Source organism: Odocoileus virginianus, chromosome 19 (assembly GCF_023699985.2).
Source record: "Odocoileus virginianus isolate 20LAN1187 ecotype Illinois chromosome 19, Ovbor_1.2, whole genome shotgun sequence".
Classification (NCBI taxonomy): domain Eukaryota; kingdom Metazoa; phylum Chordata; class Mammalia; order Artiodactyla; family Cervidae; genus Odocoileus; species Odocoileus virginianus.
The window spans coordinates 18,106,708-18,126,113 of NC_069692.1; the positions used below are offsets into that span (position 1 = coordinate 18,106,708).

At 45.0% G+C, this 19,406-nt stretch overlaps 1 protein-coding gene across 3 annotated transcripts in view; it reads left to right on the forward strand.

Moving 5' to 3' along the window:
- MCM9 (minichromosome maintenance 9 homologous recombination repair factor) overlaps window positions 1-3,367 on the forward strand; it is an 88,107-nt gene extending 84,740 nt beyond the window's left edge. For 2 of the 3 annotated variants that reach the window (XM_070449904.1, XM_070449902.1), the window contains 2 exons: window positions 193-244; window positions 2,725-3,367. In XM_070449904.1, the coding sequence (XP_070306005.1) occupies window positions 193-244; window positions 2,725-2,744 (72 nt within the window). In that variant the 3' untranslated portion in view covers window positions 2,745-3,367. Of the gene's footprint in view, window positions 1-192; window positions 245-2,724 lie in introns of those variants that run through there. The other variant, XM_070449910.1, reaches the window with a different exon arrangement.
- Window positions 3,368-19,406: the final 16,039 nt, after the last annotated feature.

The following is a 19,406-nucleotide window of genomic DNA, read 5'->3' on the forward strand; positions in this document are numbered from 1 at the left end:
CTCTCTGCAGAGTGCTTTTTCTTTGTAGGAACTCATTCCTCATTTCGTTCAGGATTTTGCTCAGATGCCACTTCAGTGAAACCTACCTGTTCACATTGCAAAAACATGCTTCCCCTTCCTTAATTTTTCCATAGCGTTTTTATCCTCTAACCCACGGTGACATTTACTCATTTCGTTTATTGTCTGTCACAGGTGCTAACCTCGGGGGAGGGCAATCAAGAATGGCGAGCAGAGGAGAAAGCCCGTGAGTATCATCTGTTACCTGCAGACCAGCTATTGGGCGGGTGGGGGTGGGGGGCGACTGTGGCTTGTACCGCAGCTGGCAAAACAACTACCCCAAGGTTGATGGACTTGGGGTGCTCTGCTGACATCTTCCCGGACCTCTTTTTTTGTGGAGGCCAGACAGATGAATGAGATGGAAATTAACGGGGATCACCACTCTGCTTCCGTTAGGTCTTCAAGGTTGTCGCTTGTTTCTGCTGTTGCCTCGGGATGGTTGTAATTTGCAGTCTGGCTTAGGGGCAGAGTAGAAGCGCAGCACCAGAGACTCGCGCTTACCCTTCCCCACTTTTTAAAAAAATATTTTCTTTTGTTTTTGGCTGGGCTGAGTCTTTGTTGCTGCGTACAGGCTTTTCTTTGGTTGCAGCGAGCGGGGGCTCCTCTCTCGATGCAGAGCACTGGGTCTAGGCACGCAGGCATCAGTAGCTGTGGTTTACGGACTCTGGAGGCTCAGGAGTTGTGGCACACAGGCTTAGATGCTCTGTGGCACGTGAGATCTTCCCCGATCAGGGGTCACACCCGTGGCCCCTGCATTGCAAGGTGGATTCTTCACCACTGGACCTCCAGGGAAGCCCCCTTCCCCACTTTTTATTCACAGGCCAAGGAACCACCATGGATATGTGGGTATTCTGGCAACTTCCAAGTATTATCTGTTTCAATTATTCCAGGGCCAAAAGGGAAACGGCAAAAGTGGAGAGTGTAAAGGTCAACAGCCTGCTCTCCTCCCCCGTTTTTTATGTCCTTGAGATGTATGATTATCCCGAGGGGAGCGCTAAGCTTGATGTCAGCACATGGAGGGATTGCCTTCCGGGTGTGGCCCAGATGGCAGTGTATTTGCCCATGATGCTGAAAGAGGATGTGGGCAACGCTGCCAGGAGCTCTGGGCTTTCCCCACATGGCACGTAGCTCCCTCCAAGGCTCTAGGCTCTGAGGAGAGGCAGCCTTTTGTGTCTGGTCAACAGTAACTGAGAACCAGTGAGAAAAGAGAGAGATGGGGGAGGATGGACAAATGGCCGTCCTTCCCTCAGATGTCTTAGGTGTCTCAGTCAACAAATATTTACTGAGCATCAGCTATGTGCCAGGAACTCTTCTAGAAACTGAGGGTACATCAGTAAGGAAAACAAACAGAAACCCCTGCCTTCATGAAGCTTACATTCTAATGAGGGTAGACCCTGTTATTAACCCTGTTTATGGATGGACATCATCAGAGGGACAGTGTTAATTTTTCAGAGTCACACAGCCAACAAATGGCTTCTGGGGGAGGAACTGTTTGATTTCAAAACCTGTGTCCCATCAACTGTATCATGACTGCTCCCAAAAGAAATGTGACTGTGTCAGGGCAAGGCCAAAGTCATAAGGGTCTAGTTCATTTCACATTTAGTCATCACGGGCTTTCAGAAAAAAGAGTGTGGGCCACCCTCTTCTCAGAGAAGGCAATGGGACCCCACTCCAGTGTTCTTGCCTGGAGAATCCCAGGGATGGGGGAGCCTGGTGGGCTACAGTCCATGGGGTCACTAAGAGTCAGACACAAATGAGTGACTTCATTTTTACTTTTCAGTTTGATGCATTGGAGAAGGAAATGGCAACCCACTCCAGTGTTCTTGCCTGGAGAATCCCAGGGGCGGGGGAGCCTGGTGGGCTGCAGTCCATGGGGTTGCTAAGAGTCAGACACAACTAAGTGACTTCACTTTTACTTTTCACTTTCCTGCATTGGAGAAGGAAATGGCAACCCACTCCAGTGTCCTTGCCTGGAGAATCCCAGGGACGGGGGAGCCTGGTGGGCTGCCGTCTGTGGGGTCGCACAGAGTCAGAGATGACTGAGGTGACTTAGCAGCAGCAGCAGCAGCCCTCTGCTGTGGGCGGTGATCCAGGGCCGCAGTGCTGGGCTGAGGGCAGGTCCTTTCCTCAGCCGGCAGACCTGGGCAGCTGCTCCATGTCCAAGGCAGGGGACTCCTCCACGCCTCAGCCCCGGTTCAGCACCTAAGGCACTGCAGGAACACTGCAGACGACTGCACAGACGGGGCCATCACGCTGCTGGGCTCTGGGCCACGTAGAATGCACCGAGGAAGCTGCCATGAAGGACAGTTAGGTGCAGCCTGGCCAAAGGTCCCTTTTCGTTTTCCATCAAATCCAATCGCCCAACCCTAGATAACCATTAGAAAGGGTTACTGTTATCTGTTTCCTGTGCTTATTTGCTTTGAACAAAGGTGACTCTGACAAGCCCTGTGTGTCAGTTACTTCAGCCATGTCTGACTCTGTGACCTGTAGCCTTCCAGGCTCCTCTGTCCACAGGTCTCCTGTATTGCAGGCAGATTCTTTAGCTCCCACTTCTTTTGCTTCAGTGAGAACTCTCACTGAGCTAAGAGGGAAGCCCCCCTGACAAGGCCTAGTCCCCTGGAAAGGGAATGTAGACCAGTCGGTTCTCTCCGCTGCTCTCACCGCTAGGGGGCATGAAGGATCTCTGACAGAGGAACCAAAAAGGCTGGAATGCTAAACTACCGCAGAAGCCGGAGACCTGCCAGCATTTAACGCTCATGATGAAAACATCTCTTCCAAAATCAGCCTCCTCAGGAACTTCCAGCTGACGCGCAGCCCGCTGAAAGGTGGGCCAGAGTGGACGGGGGCGCCTCAGGGTGCACCCCATTCAATCATTATGGAACAGGGTCCATTTTCTGAAAAAGTGAACCTGAAGAGGTGCAGCAGGACTTTGAAACCCTCCGAGCCATGAGGTCAGAGTTCATGTTATAGAAGTATATACTCTGAAAGAATATACGTTTGATACTGTGTTACCTTTGGGAGGTGGGGACAGGCAGGCACATTCTAATCCAAGAGGTTCTCAGATTTTTGTTAATATGAAGCTTCAAAAAAAAAAAACGCCTAGAATCTCCCAAGCCATTGCCTGCATTATTTTATTTATTGTTGAGGTATAATTAACACATAGCATACCAGTTAGTTCAGGTGTATAACATGTTGCCTTGATACATTTATATAGTGTGTGATTACTGGCATTGTGCTGGCCACATAATTATTTTATTTTTGTGGTGAGAACAATTAAAATCTAATCTCTTAGCATCTGTCAAGTATGTAATACTGTATTATATTTTTATTGGAGTATGGTTGATGTACAGTGTTGTGTTAGCTTCAAGCGTACAGCAAAGTGAAACATACATCCACTCTTTTTTAGATTCTTTCCCATATGGGTCGTTACAGAGTACTGAGTAAAGTTCCCTGTGCTATATAGTAGGTCATTGTTAGTTATCTACTTTATATACAATAGTGTGTATATGTCAGTTCCAGTCTCCCAATTTATTCCTCCCTCAATTTACCCCCTATAACCATGTTTGTTTTCTACATCTGTAACTCTGTTCTATAGATAAGTTCCTTTAAACCCTGTTTCTAGATCTCACATATAAGTGATATCATATGATATTTGTCTGTCTGTCTTTGTCTTACTTCACTCAGTATGACAATCCCTAGGTCCATCCATGGTGCTGCAGATAGCATTATTTCATTCATTTTTATGGCTGAGTGATATTCCATTGTATAGATCATAAAACAATATTATTAATTGTAGTCACCATGCTGTGCCTTCTCCAGAGCTTATTCATCTTCTATCTGTAAGTCTGTCGTCTTTCTCCAATATCTCCCCATTTCCTGCACTCCCCAGCCCCTGGTAACCACCTTTCTACTCTCTTTTTATGAGTTCAGCTTTTTTAGATTCCACATGTAGGTGGTATCATTACAATGTTCGTCTTTCTCAGTCTGGCTTATTTCACTTAGCATAAGGCCCTTAAGTTTCATCCATGTTAATCAGAAACAACAGGATGTCTTTTCTCTTGGATGAATAATATTCCATTGTATATGTATACATCTTCTTTATTCTTCCATTGATAAATGCTAGTTTTTTCCATATCTTAGTCACTGTGAATAATGCTGCATTGAACATGGTGGTACAGGTCCTGTTTTTATTTCCTTTGGATATATACCCAGTAATGGAATTGCTGGATCATACGGTAGTTCCATTCTTAGTGTTTTGAGGAACCTCCATACTGTTTTCCATAGTGACAGCACCAATTTACATTCCCACCAATGGTGCACAACAGTTGGTTCCTTTTTCTCCAAATCCCTATTAACACTTGTTAATCTCCTGTTTTAATTAATGATAGCCATTCAAATAGATATGAAGTGATAGTTCATTGTGGTTTTGATTTGCATTTTCCTAATGAGTGGTGATGTTGAGCACCTGTTCATGTACCTACTGGCCATCTGTTTGTCTTCTTTAGAGAAATGTTTATTCAGCTTCTCCATTTTTAAATCAAATTGTTTGTTTTTTTCTACTGAGTTGTATGAATTCTATATATATTTTGGATACTAATCCCTTATCAGGAATATGATTTACAAATATTTTTACCCATTTGGTAAGTGGCCTTTTCATTTTGTTGATGATTTCTTTTGCTATGTGGAAGCTCTTTAGTTTGATGTGGTCCCGCTTGCTTATTTTTGCTTTTGTTGCTATTGCTTTTGGTGTCAAATCCAAAAATAATCATCACAGAGGCCTATGTCAAGAAGCTTGCTCAGTCGCTCAGTCGTGTCCAGCTCTTTGTGACCTCACGGACTGTAGCCCATCAATCTCCTCTGTCCATGGAATTCTCCAGGCAAAAATACTGGAATGGGTTGCCATTTCCTCCTCCAGGGGATCTTCCCCACCCAGGGATTGAACCTGCATCTCTTGCGTCTCCTGCATTAGCAGGTATATTCTTTACCACTGGGAAGCCCAAGCCCAATCTTTTCTTGTAGGAGTTTTACCGTAGGTATAGGTTTAGCACTCAGAGTATTAGGAGTGCTTGCAGGCCATTTGAGGGATCCTCTGATAAGGTAGCTCATGAGCAGGCTTCCTGCTAGAGTCTAGAACATAGTAGGAACCGTGCCCCTTTAACGCCCTCTGATACTCTTATCTGCCTCTTCCCCAACCTTCCCCCCCCTCACCCCGATCATGGTGCCCCTGCTTCAGGAGTCTGGGTGCTGCTCTGGGGAGATTTTCTTTAGCAGCATCCAGCACAGCTGAGATAGCCAGGCACTCACTCACCGCTCTCCTGGTGAGAGATTCCTGGCCTCTTCCATCTCCAAGCTGGGTTACCTTGGAAGCAAGGAGCGATTTAAAAAAAAAAAAAATCATCTCCATTCACGACACCGTGGGGATCAAAATGTTCTTCACATCTTTATAGTACGTTTAACCAGCATTCATTTCCCTTATGAGGAAAACATACAAGGAGTCTTTAAGCATTTTAAGGAAAAGGCTTGAAATAATTGTAGCAAACATTTATAAAGGGCTTTTTATGTATAAAGCATCTATTTACTCTTCATAGAAAGCCTCCTGAGGTAGGCATCATTATTAGCCCATTTTACAGATAGAGGAACTAAAGATCAGAGAATTTCAGTGACTTGCCAAAGTCACACAGGGGGAAGTGGAAAAGCTGAAATCTGAACCCAGATGGTCTGGCTCTGGAAGCAGTGTCCTTAACCGTACACTCTATACCTCTCCCTGCAAATGTCACCACATCCTCACAGTCAGGGACTGAATTGCGTCCCCTCAAATTTTATATGTCGAAGTCCTAACCCCGAGTACCTTGGAATGTTACGGTATTTGGAAAAAGGGCCTTTTATGAGGTGATTATGCTAAGATGAGTCCATTAGGGTGGGCCCTAATCCAGTCTGACAGGTGTCCTCCTAAGAAGGGGGCAATCTGACACCACCACAGAGGTCACATGGATGAAGACACAGGGAGACAACCGCCATCTGAAAGCTGAGGGGAGTGCTCGGGCCTGGTGCCCTGGGAAGACCCAGAGGGATCGGGTGGAGAGGGAGGTGGGAGGGGGGACCGGGATGGGGAATACATGTAAATCCATGGCTAATTCATTTCAATGTATGACAAAAACCACTGCAATGATGTAAAGTAATTAGCCTCCAACTAATAAAAATAAATGGGGAAAAAAAAAAAGAGAGAGCTCTTAGAGGAAACCAATCCTACCAACACCTCGATCTCAAATTTCTAGTCTCCAGAATTTCAAGAAAATGCATTTCTGTGGTGTCAGCCACCTAGTCGGTGGCACTTCCTTACAGCTGCTGCTGCTAGGTCACTTCAGTCGTGTCCGACTCTGTGCGACCCCATGGACTGCAGCCCACCAGGCTCCTCCGCCCGTGGGATTTTCCAGGAAGAACACTGGAGTGGGGTGCCATTGCCTTCTCCTCCTTAGAGCAGCCCTGGCAAAATACTAGCCTCACGGACCATGAGTAAGAAGATGCTCCGGGGCACCCTGGTGGCTGAGTGGTAAGGAATCGGCCTGCCAATGCAGGAGACATGAGTGCGACCCCCAATCCGGGAAGATCCACATGCCACAGAGCAGGCGAGCCCGTGTACCGCAACTATGGAACCTGTGCTCAGGGGCCCCGGAGCCACAACTACTGAAGGCCGCGTGCCTGGAGTTCGTGCTCCCAGCTAGAGGAGCCTCCACGTGGAGAAGCTCGCGCACCGGGACAGGGAGTAGTCCCCGCTCACCACAGCTGCAGAAAAGCCCGTGAGCAGCAACAAAGACCCAGCGCAGCCAAAAATAAATAGATAAATAAAATTTTTAAAAAAAGAAGCGAGAGAAGGGGGAGGCAAAACGGAACTCTTCTAAGTGAATTCCCCTCCTCCTTTAAAATAAAAAAATATATGCATTTCATTAGATAAGAAAAGCTTTAATTGGATCATGTTTTAAAGTAAGTAATTTTATTAAGTTAATAAATGGGTGTTCTCATAATGGGAGTAAAATAAAGCAGCCACAGTCTCCATTCATATTAGGTAGTGTCACAGACAGGGAAGGGCAGCTTAATTAAGGCCAAAGCACGCTTGCTAATTGGCTGTCATCCCCTCCAGTGAGGCTACGGAGGGGAGCCATAAACAATTAGAGAGCATGGATTTATTGATGGACGATGAGGTAAGCGGGGCGTTAAGTGCACAGCGTTTCCGTAGAGGGCGACAATCCTTCATTAATAATGAATTCTGTCTTTCCTCATGTCTTCTGAGTTTCCCACTAATACTGGAATTATTTGTGTGAAACATGAGGCCTTCCAGCAATTATTGGCCATTGAGAGGTTCTTAGAAAGTGTAATAGTACATTCCAAGGGAAAACTAATTTCCAGCATACTTACTTTTTCTCTAATGAATTTCAACCCACGTGCATTTAGTACTGACTACCTGTGAGCCAGCGGCTGTGGTGGTTTCACTGTGAACAGGATTCTGGAAAATGTGTAGCCTGAGGTTCTTCAGGGGTGTGTTTTCTGAGAAATAAATTAGGGAGCATCCTAGTCAAAGGTCCAAATTGTTTTAAGATTGAAAAACTCTGTTTGTAGATTTGAAAATTTTTCAAACTTTGACCAAGTTGTCACATTTTCCATTGCTACTTCATGTAAGTAAATGAAAGTCGCTCAGTAGGGTCCGACTCTTTACGATCCCATGGACTACACAGTCCATGGAATTCTCCAGGCCAGAATACTGGAGTGGGTAGCCTTTCCCTTCTCCAGGGGATCTTCCCAACCCATGGATTGAATGCTGGTTTCCCACATTGCAGGCAGATTCTTTACCAGCTGAGCCATTCATGCTTTATAGAGCCATATTTTTATTGTTTTGAAAAGTTTAAAATCAAGTAGTTTAATGAAATGTTTCATTTTTATGTTAAGTATTGTCTCATTTCTCTCTATGCACCTGAGAGTCTGGAGTCTCCTTTTACTGATTTTTTTCTTTCTAGCCTTGAACATTGAAGGGCATCAATATTTTCTGTAGATGAATGTAGGGGTGACCTGATGGACATTTCTGGGAAACTCATCTGGATTGGGGAAATAGTCAAGCACATTTTTTTTTTTCTCAAGGGCACTGAAATTTCAAAGTTCAGCTGAAGTGCCTGCATGAGAAACTACTGGATTCAGGGAGAAGGAAGAATTTTATAATTCTTAGAAACAATACAATACGGTGGTTGATGTTCAGTCTAACTTTGAAAAAAAGTGAATGGGAAGAAAGGAAAGTGTGGGGAAAGCCAGCAAAAACAGAGGAGACATGGAAATAGACAAATAGTTTAAAGGAAGTGATGTAGGGACAAAAGCAGAGAAAGTTGTGCGCAGGCCTGAGACACAGGCAGAAATACACATATTAGAATTAATACATAGAGTCATGGGCTTCCCTGGTTGCTCAAACGGTAAAGAGTCTGCCTACAGTGCTGGAGACCTAGGTTCAGTCCCTGGGTCGGGAAGAGCCCCTGGAGAAGGAAATGGCTACCCAATCCAGTATTGTTGCCTGAAGAATCTCATGGATGAGAAGCCTGGCGGGCTACAGTCCATAAAGTATCAAAGAGTCAGACAGAACTGAGCGACTAACACTAGTACTATTACTACACAGAATCCCATTGAAGTCATATGCAACTTTCATGACATCTCCTCCTTCATCTTAAGATACTATTACTTTAAGAGTGTGTCACATTTTCCACATTAAAATGGAAGAAAAAAATGTTTTAAAGAATTTAAAACATAAACTAGAAATAAAGCTTGTTCCACAAGCCAAAATAGAATAATACTGAAGGCCAAATCTGACTGGGCTGAAAATTTCTCCCCCCTACAGTTTTTGCCACATGTGAGCCTGTGCACGCGCGCGCGCACACACACACACACACACACATACACACACACACACATGCACACAACCTTGGCGAGTTTGGATATTGAAAGCATCTCCTACTCTGCCAGGGGTACAACTCAGTAGACTCATTCAGAGAGGGAGGTGTGCAGTCATAGTGATTAACATCAGCCCAAACCATGGCCAGCAGCAGGCCGGGCTGACTGGCTGCAAACTGTGGTTGGTTTGGCTAATTGTAGAATCAGTCAACGGAGAAGGCAATGGCACCCCACTCCAGTACTCTTGCCTGGAAAATCCCATGGACGGAGGAGCCTGGTAGGCTGTGGTCCATGGGGTCGGTAAGAGTCGGACACCACTGAGCAACTTCCCTTTCACTTTTCTCTTTTATACATTGGAGAAGGAAATGGCAACCCACTCCAGTGTTCTTGCCTGGAGAATCCCAGGGACGGTGGAGCCTGGTGGGCTGCCATCTATAGGGTCGCACAGAGTCGGACATGACTGAAGTGACTTAGCAGCAGCAGCAGAATTAGTCAAAGGCTGTTGGTAAACAGACTCTAAGATGTCTTCATTCTTGACTTTCCTTCTCTCATTTTAGGAGCTGGCTGTGGGTGCCCCCTCCCTGACCAAGCCTGTCCCCTGTCTTTCGTCTCATCATTGCTCTTTGTTTTACTCCCTCACTATTCAAAAGACCCAGGCTACATGTCCTGAACAGAATGAGGACAGTTGAATAAGAAGAAACATCCCAGTAAAAAAAGAATTTTCAAATTTCTTGTCCAGCACTGGGGCTTCCCGGTTAGCCTCCATGCTTAGGATCAATCCAGTTTTCCCATGTAGCAATACTTGTCATTCTCCTAACGTTTAGAACCATCTCTCTGTTCTTCTTATATTCTTTGGTCTTTTGCATCTCTTGTCTCTCTAGATGGCTTCTTAACTATATAATTTTCTCCAACTCTACTCTGATGATAGTTCAGATTAACAGGAAGCTACTGAACCCCGATATATTTTAGAGTGTGTTTGTCCTTAGCACTATCCTAAAGGCAGTGATGAATAAAAATTCTCCTCGGAAAATACAGTAATATTACAACTGCTGGTGAGGATGAATTTGTAAACACAGTTTTGTTTTCAAATCTGTGCCCTGAAGGCATTCCCAGGGCCAAAGAGTTTGGTGAACTCAAGAGAAACAGAGAAGCTCGGAAATATAGATGTTCTGCTACCCGCTCAAAGAACACAGAATTTCACAGCTTTGGTTTTGCAGTGGTGGACTAAAAATGAAAATGGGTTATGGATTTTTCTATCTTTTCATTCAGCATTTTTTTTTCCAAACGCTCTTCCCCTTTCAAGAACCATCAACATTCCTTTTCTTTAAATTAACACCATAAGGAATCAAAGTCTCATTTCCTGGAAACGCAGGGCTGGACTGCTGCCATCCCTCAAATGAGCCCCCACGGAGAAGACGCGGAGACGTGAGCTGGGGCTTCCGGTGGATGCATATTAAACGCCTCAGACTGGAAGCTGAGGTCATGGATTGCTTTCTCATTGCTGTCAAAGGTCAGCTCAACTTATACTTCCTGTCATTGTTGTCTTAGATCATGAATGACTCAGTCCTTCTCAGCCCATTTCCGCACAGAGATTTCTAAGTCAGTTTTGAAGAAATACTGTCAATAACTCTACATTCAAGAAGAGATGCTAATGGGAAAAGGCGAAGGAACTGCTGTGGATTGGCAGTGTGTGTGTGTGTGTGTGTGTGTGTGTGTGTGTGTGTGCGCGCGCGTGCCTGTGCTAACTTGTGTCCAACTCTTTTTGGCCCCATGGACTGTAGCCCACCAGGCTCCTCTGTCTGTGGGGTTTCCCAGGCAAGGATACTGGAGTGGGTTGCCATGTCCTACTCCAGGGGATTTCTTGACCCAGGGATCGAATCTGCCTCTCCTGTGTCTCCTGCATTGGCAGGCAAATTCTTTACCATTGCGCCACCCGGGAAGCCCGTGGATTGGCAATAATACAGGTCAAATAAAATAGGGCAGCAAATCAGGAAATGGGGTAGTGGCAGTCACTTGAGGAGAGGAAGTTAGGCAGACTGGCCGACATCACCACTGCAGCATTTTCTGTTTTCCCTGGAAACTTCATTTGCATCCCGGAGGCAGCAGGCTTTGTGGTGGGAGGAATGTGAACTTTGCTACCAGCCTTGCTGAAGACAATAAAGTGACAACAGAAGGAGGGGGAAATGTCTCGAGGAAGTGAGTGGAGGTGGTGATGTGTAGACATCATCAAGCTATGTGATGTGCTGGATGCCAGAGTCCAGTCCCAGCTCACATGGGGCTCCTCCAGCCTAAACCCTGCTGTCCATGTGCCTCTCACAGGAGGGCTCACTGCACCCAGCAGTGGGGAACGTCACTGCCTGGCTCTGCTGCTGCTTAATTCTTAATCTGGGAGGGTCCCTTTACCTTTCAATTTACATAATCTCTTCTCTCTAAGTAGACTGAAAACACCTGTTGGAAGATAATTATTGTCCATATTTTCCTATAACCAGGGAATCCATCACAGCATCAGGGACATAAGGGTAGGCATCCTGCCTCTATCACTGGGCTGTGCTAAGTCACTTCAGTCATGCCTGACTCTTTGTGACCCCAGGGACTGTAGCCTGCCAGGCTCCTATACCCATGGGATTCTCCAGGCAAGAATTCTGGAGTGAGTTGCCATTTCCTCCTCCAGGGGATCTTCCCGACCCAGGGACTGCACCTGCGTCTTCTGCATCTCTTGCATTGGCAGGTGGGTTCTTTACCACTAATGCCACCTGGGCAAGTTTCTTAACCCTTCTCAGCTTCAGTTCAGGGACAGTTCCTAACTTTCAAAACGGTTATAAGAAACAGAGATTCATGGATTGCAGAGTGGTTGGTATACAGAGGCAGTCACTGCCCTGCAGAACTCAGGGTGTGCCCCGCCATACCTTGGCCTGTTGCTTGCTTTGATGGGAACACGGGAAGAGTAAAGACAGTGGGAAGCTGACAGGCCCCTGGCGAGAGCAACATTAAACTCACAATAGCTACTCAATTTACCTTTCTTGTCCTTATCACATCCTCACAGCAGTTCCCCCAACTTCAAATGAAATGATGACCCAAAGAGATGACAAAATAATGTCAGTAATTGTGGGGAGGCTGAAATTTTTACCGTGCTTACAGGCTGACAAGTTTGCCAGTCACAGCTTCATGGATGCAGGTGGAAGACATAGAGCCCTTCTTCAGAGACCGAGGGCAGAGACAGAGGACATTGTTACAGTGCAGCAGGCAGCGTTGAGCTTCATGTTCTCGTGGCTTCCTCTGGAGCCCCAGGACCCACGGGAGTGATGCTGATGTGGGCACAGATGGCTGCCGTGCACACAGTAGATTAATGTCAAAGCTGAGGAACTGTGAGCTCAGAAAACCTCCAGTCTTTCTAACAGTGGGCTCTTAGCAAACCTGCCCAGCCTTTGTTCTGGAGGCAGACAATGCCTTTATCATCCTCACCAGAAAACAGATCTGACCTCAGCCCCCAAAAGAGACTATCTCTATCCTCCAAGACTTTTGTGTATACAATAGCCTTGAAAAGCCAGTCTGGGACAAGAATTGTCACACCACATGTAAAAGCAACAAGGAGAATTACCCTCCATCCCTCCACAAATAAGACAGCCAGAACTCAAGACAGTGTGATTAGATGGGATGTCCTTAAAAATTCATTTATTTAAGCAAAGAAATCGATAAGCTCACATGGAATCTTAAGTAATGTAGCTCTCAATTGCCTGAGAACTCAGGGACAGACAATTAATGCGCCTCCTATGGGCGTTTGGAGGCCACCGCCTGCACCTGGTCAAGCACCTCCTCTGTGGGCCTCAGTATGTCCTGAGCCCGTCTCCACCAAAAGGCCAATATCGATGTTTTGTTTCCTGCATTTTCAATTAACCTGGAAAGGGAACTTTAGCCCATTGAAAGGAAATGCATTAGGAATTTTTTTCTCCCCTACTTAATGAAAATGAAAGAAGTCCTTTCTGACTTTCTTTGGACTTTATGAGGTTAAAAATGGTTTGGGAAAACAAAATTCCTTCAGAGGCTGCCTGTGGAGATCATTGAATCCTGAGATTTATCTGGATGAATCTTCTTAATAACATGTCTTTGTGAGGTCAGAATGGGCTTCCCATGGGGCTCAGTGGTAAAGAATCTGCCTACCAATGCAGAAGATGTGGGAGATGTGGGTTTGATCCCTGGGTCAGGGAATTCTCTGGAGTAGGAAATGGCAAAACACTTCAGTCTTCTTTGCCTTGGAAAATTCCGTGGATAGGGTAGCCTAGGGGGCTGTAGGCTATGGGGTTGCAAAGAATCACACACAACTGAACACCTGAGGTCAGACATGGTTCTCTCAATGACTTGAAGACCTGGAACACACCTCAAAAGCTTCCAAAATCTCATTTCTCGTCTCAGAGCACCCTTGGAATCCTAAAAGGTGATCCATCTCGAGGATCTTAACACCGTCATTCAGAGGCACAGTCCTGTCCCCATTTTCAGACCACAAAGAAATCTTGTGTCCTAAGTTTTGGTTCAAAAGTGTTTTCCTTATTTGCAGCAAAATGAAGTAATTGTCATAGTAAAGAATTCAGAGACTGCCTTGTTTGAGAGAGAGACAGAGCAGCCTGGGTAAGTGGTGGGTGAGAGGTGGGTGATTCAGGCAATGTCCTCCTTGCCTCCACTTCAGAGAGAAGGATGTAGGAGCCCTGAATCTGCAAAACCAGAGATCTGGTTCTTGGCTTTAAAGCTTCCTTCTCTCTTGCTTTCCACCTTGAATCACTCACAAAATGCTGTTGGGGGCTCCTAAATGTTTGTTTTTTTTTTTCCAGCTCTGCCCACAACCTCTTTTTTCTTCACTGAGAAGTTCTCTTTTCTTTCTTTGTGGTTTTTTTAACAAATGAAAGCATCCACCTGAAATATTTCATTTTTGTTGTCTCATCCCATGAGGTAAAAATCTTAACTGGATGCTTCTCAAGAAGAGTTTTCAGTGCTTCCTCACTACCCCTCAGGACTCCCCACCTCACCCACGGCACGCCCAAGACACCCCACAAATGCACACAGAGGGGGAACAACCTTTATTTCATTCCACTCAATTCCTTTCCAGTTGGTTGCCCAGAATTCAGTTTCCTTCAGTCGTCTCTAGGTGTCATCCGAGAGGAGCCTCTCCAGACTGGATTTTCAGCACAGATGCCGGCGCTTGGAGGGCCTGGCGGGGTCAGGATGCTGGGGGCTCTGCCTTCACTGCTGGTGTGGAGTCTGAGCTCCTCCCCATGCTGGCCCCAGCCGACTCTTCCCAGCAGCTGGGGTCGGGACAAGTGGCTCTCTGGGCAGAGGGGAGCTCCTCCCCCAGCGTTCTCATCCCCAGTGAAAGAGAATTGCCCTCTGTGACTGTGCATAGATTCTGCCAGCAAGAGCCGCCTGAGAGAACAGACAATGGAGCTCTATGTACCTCTGCAGAAAAAGGACAAAAATTCCAACACTTCAATGGTTACATATGGGATCCGCAGCCACCCCAGGGCATCCTGGAGATCACCTGGCACATAAAACATCTTCAGGGCTTAAATTATCTTGCAAATATCAAAAAGATCAGAGAATGTATCATTTAACCAGAGGGACACTTAGCTTCCTTCTCCATGCCCAGAAAGCACTGGGTGTGTGTGTGTGTGTGTGTGTGTGTGTGTGTATGCCTTTATGTGTGTTTCACTTTGCATGTTTTGGCATGGATTTTGTAATGCTGGAATCTGCAAATAGCTACAGGCTTTCTGTCTTCTACATAAGATGGCCACACATTACAACAGTTATTTCAAATGTTCTGTTTTAGCATCAGGACTTAGCAGAGTGCCTCACAGCGAATATTAAATAAATGACTGATTTTATGACCTTATTCACACTGGGATTTTGCTAGTAAATATGGATCCATAGAAACCCAGTTGGTAAATATTCCTTAATTCTCCCTTGGTAACACAGAAATTCCAGGAACTCCTGCAGCTCTTCACAGGCAGTCTAGCAAGGATCTCGCTTGTCAGCAGAAGTGAACCATATGGTCGCTGCCCTCAGGCCCCATGTTACACAATGTCGCTGCTTTGCACATTCATAGCAGATTTGTTTCCTCACCAACCGTGAGAGGCTGTATTTCAAACAACTGCAGCAAAACTATATTTGTCAAGCATCAGAAGCAAAGTGTATTTTGTACATCAGTAGTCTTGTTTCTAATCAATTCAGTTTTCTGAATATTCGAAGTTCAGTCATCTGGCTTTGATTTCTGGCTTGTCTAGAGAAACTAATAATGCTTAATAAAGCTCTGAACCCGCTTTCAGCTACGTCTTCGTTCTGTGAGTCCATCAGACTGAGAAGTCACACAACGGGTTTTGCCAACCCTCCTACAGATGTGCGTGGACCCAGGAGTGCCAGTAGACCAACCATCGCCAGCTGTGGTTCGCCCGCCGGCTCCACACCGCAGCTCAGATGTATCACCTCCCAGGCGTTCAGTCCATGACTGCGGAGCTGGCTAGGATCTCGAGCGCAGTTTGCTGTGCTGCAGATTGGTTTGACTGATACCACGTTTCTGCTTAAAGCCCCTTGTTTGTTTTTTGTTTTGTTTTTCAATTTTTATTGGAATATAGTTGATTTGAGGTGTGGTGCTAGTTTCAGGTGTATACCAAAGTCAGTCAGTTACACCTATACATACATCCACTCTTTTTCAGATTCTTTCCCCATACAGGTTGTATGAATATTGAGTAGAGTACTGTACTATACAGTAGGTCCTTATTAATTATCCCGTTTACATAGAAAGGGCTTCTCTGGAAGCTCAGACAGTAAAGAATCTGCCTGCAATGCAGAAGACCTGGGTTTAATCCCTGGATTGGGAAGATCCCCTGGAGAAGGGCATGGCAACCTACTCCAGTATTCCTGCCTGGAGAATCCCATGGACAGAGGAGCCTGGTGGGGTACAGTCCATGGGGTCACAAAGAGGTGGACACAATAGTGTGTATATATCAGCCCCAGTCTCCCAATTTATCCCTCACCCCTCTGTCTCCCCCTAGTAGCCATAAACTTGTTTTCTACATCTGTGACTCTATTTCTGTTTTGTAGGAGGCAGCTTGATTCTGACATATGTTTTGCACTGGGAGCTAAGACCATAAGAGTTTGAACTGCATGGTGGTTTTTTTTTGGCTGAAGAAGAAAGAAAGAACTTTTATCAGTAATTTTTTTTTTCATACACATCTGGGAGAAAAATTAAGACAGGACTTGTATCTCAGACACCAGTTCCTTGGGTAATCTCAGAGACAGGGAGCCAGAATAGATATTTGGAGCATGTGAAGACTCATGGTCTCTGCTGCAGTGATAAAACTAATTCACTACTTCCTAAGACTGCGTGAGCTGTGCAATATACTTTGTTCTCAGCTGCAATGCCATCTGACCCTGTAGTCTCCATACACCCCTCAACGTGGCCCCAAGAATGTGACCAAAATCTGGAAAGGCCACAAGATACTCAGAAGAAAGCTAGTAGACGGGTTCTTCTGGTATAGGTGCTATGAGATAATTTGCCAAACAGCTCAAGGCTCTGAGCTAAGGAATCTGGAGGGCAGATATCACTTGGCTCCCCTCCCAGCACATGTGTTCCACCCACGCATGCTGAAAAAGGAGAGACTCCCTGGAGGCTTGAGAAGTTATCAACATGTAGCATTCTGTGTGCATCTACTCCCATCCACGTGGGTGCACACCACCTTCAGTGGATCCTCAGGGTCCCCGCCTCCAATTGCATCTCACTCTTCACAGGCAACCTCAACAATATTCTGATAACCTGCAGAGAGTCAGGCCAAAACACCTACCAGAACCAAGAGCTAGAGCAGTAGGAAGGGTGTAGGCCAGGAGGGTGTTCAGAACAGCTCACCCTCCCCATGCAGAAGGCCGAGCACCAAGTGGCTTGGATGCTGCCATTTCAATATGGATACTTAGATGTGGTCATCTTGACCAGAATAGAATCAAGCTGTTAATTTTTCTCTTTATTTTCCCAAATTAAAAACTGCTATATTATCTTCATCTGATGAAAAGAAAACACAAATATTCATTTTAAAAGAATCAGACGGTGCCAAAAATTATGGCATACAACCCATCTGAAACAAAATACTTGGTGAATATCTTTTCCAGAATTTGTTTGCCGGACAGTATGAAAATCACTGGTTTGGGCTTCCTGGGAAGCAGATGCTGAGATGGAGTTTATTGTGCAGGATGTTTCTCAAGAACTGTCTTGGGGTCAACACCCATGGAAAGAAAGGGTTGAAAGCAGAATCAGGTAGAGAGAGAACTCGAGCTATGTTGCAACCTTGGCAGATCTGACTGGGAGCTCTGAGATGAAAAATAACCCATCAGAGGTGCTCACTATTGAGTTGAAATGGCCAACCTTATGCCCCTGCCTCTCTGCTCAGGAGGGTGGGACATGGGGAGACCTAGCCTTATAGCTGGGCAGTTCCTGAACAGGCTAACAGCAACAAGTCCTTTTCAGAAGAGGCATCTAGGCAGTGCACTTCACGTCCATCACACAGGGAGACACATTATTATTGTAAACAAAAATGGAGTCATATCTTCTACACTATTATGACACTGATATTTTTTACTTAGCAACATACTGTAAATATTTCCCTGTAACCCAAATACGTAATAGATCACATTCATTTTTAATTACTGCAGATATTATATCGAATAGGTATACAATACGAATCAAATTCCTGTTGAAGTGTGTTTGAGGACCTTTTTATATTTTTTGCCTTTATAATTAATTAACTCAGTCATGAACATCCTAATGTATATATATATCTTTTCACACATGTGAAATTAATTATTAGCATAATTATTAGCACAAAGTAATCTCAAAAGTGAAATTGCTGGGCCAGAAGGTATCCATATTTACATTTTGAGTGTAGTGCCAAATTACTCCCCAGAAAGTTGTAACACTTTAACCTGAGCAGTAAGGATAATCAGCATCAATCTTTGTAATCTTTGCCAATTTCATAGGTGAAAAAAAAAGCTTGTTTTCTTAGTAACATATATTAATTAGCAGCCAGGTTAAATGATGTTTCTTATGTTGACATCATATTTCTTCTTCAATTATTTTTCCTTTTGTGAATTATTTGTACTGATCCTTTGCCCATTTTTCTCTGGTTTGTGTCTGTTATACTGAGGGTAGTAAGCCTGTTTGATATATATGATATAATGCTATTTACTAATATCCTGTCTTATTTTTCCTTTCTTTTTCTTTCTGTTCTTAAAAAAAAAAAAAAACAACTAAGCTAACCAAATTAATTTATCCTCTCTTAGAGTTCCTAATAAGTTTCCCTCTACCCACCTTGACAGATATTCTCCTGATACTTCTGTAAATCCTCACACTTCCAAGGTTTCTGTTAGTAAATAATGTGAAAAAGAGACATTCTCTCCCAGCCCACTCCTTAGTCTCATCTTATTCCCCAACCACACCGGATTACCTTTTATGGAGAAAAGTTATGAAAGAAACACGGATTTTACATTTCATAATGGTCACTTTGATGCAACTGCATCGAGATGTCTGCTTTAATGGTCTTCCTTCCATCAGAAATGCCCGAATGGCTAGACTTTCTGTGTAGGGTCCATAGAAGCCCTGCCCCTACCTACAATAGGAGGCTGAGTCAGGGAGCAGTGACATTTTCTCCTCCAGTCTGCAAACCTCAGGCGATGCAACAGAGCTATGGACAATGGAAAGTGGACACAATCATGCTCCAAACCTAGGCATTTTTCCTGCTCACCCACGCCCTAACCCCATACCCCCCTTTCCTTCTACCCAGGTACGAGGTACAAGCTTCCTAGCTCTACCTGGATTTCCGAGTTATCCACTCTGTTTTCCGCCCCATTTTTTTTTTTTAATTAAATGAATGAATTGATTTTTGGCTATCCTTGGTCTTGCTGCGCAGGCTTTTCTCTAGTTGCAGCAAACGGGCTTTTCTCTCATTGCGATGCGTGAGCTTCTCTTCTTATTGCAGAGCACAGGCTCAAGGGGAGCCAGCTTTAGTTGTTGCAGCTCCCTGTCCCTAGAGCGCAGGCTCAATACTTGTGGCGCATGGGCTTAATTGCCCTGCGGCATGTGATAAATTCCTGCTTCGGGGATCAAATCCGTGTCTCCTGCATTGGCAGGTGGATTCTTTACCACTGAGCCACCCGGAAGCCCCCTCCTGTTATTTTAAAAAACACCTTTATTGAGGTATAATTTACAGATCACGAAATTCACTCATTTTCAATGTACATTGCAATGATTTTTAGTAAGCTTACTGTGTTGTGCTACCGTCACCACAATACAGTTTTAGAACATTTTCCTGACCTCACTAAGATCTTTCATGTCTGTTTACAATTAATCCCCTTTCCCATCCCAACTCCAGGCAACCACTAACCTACATTTTGTC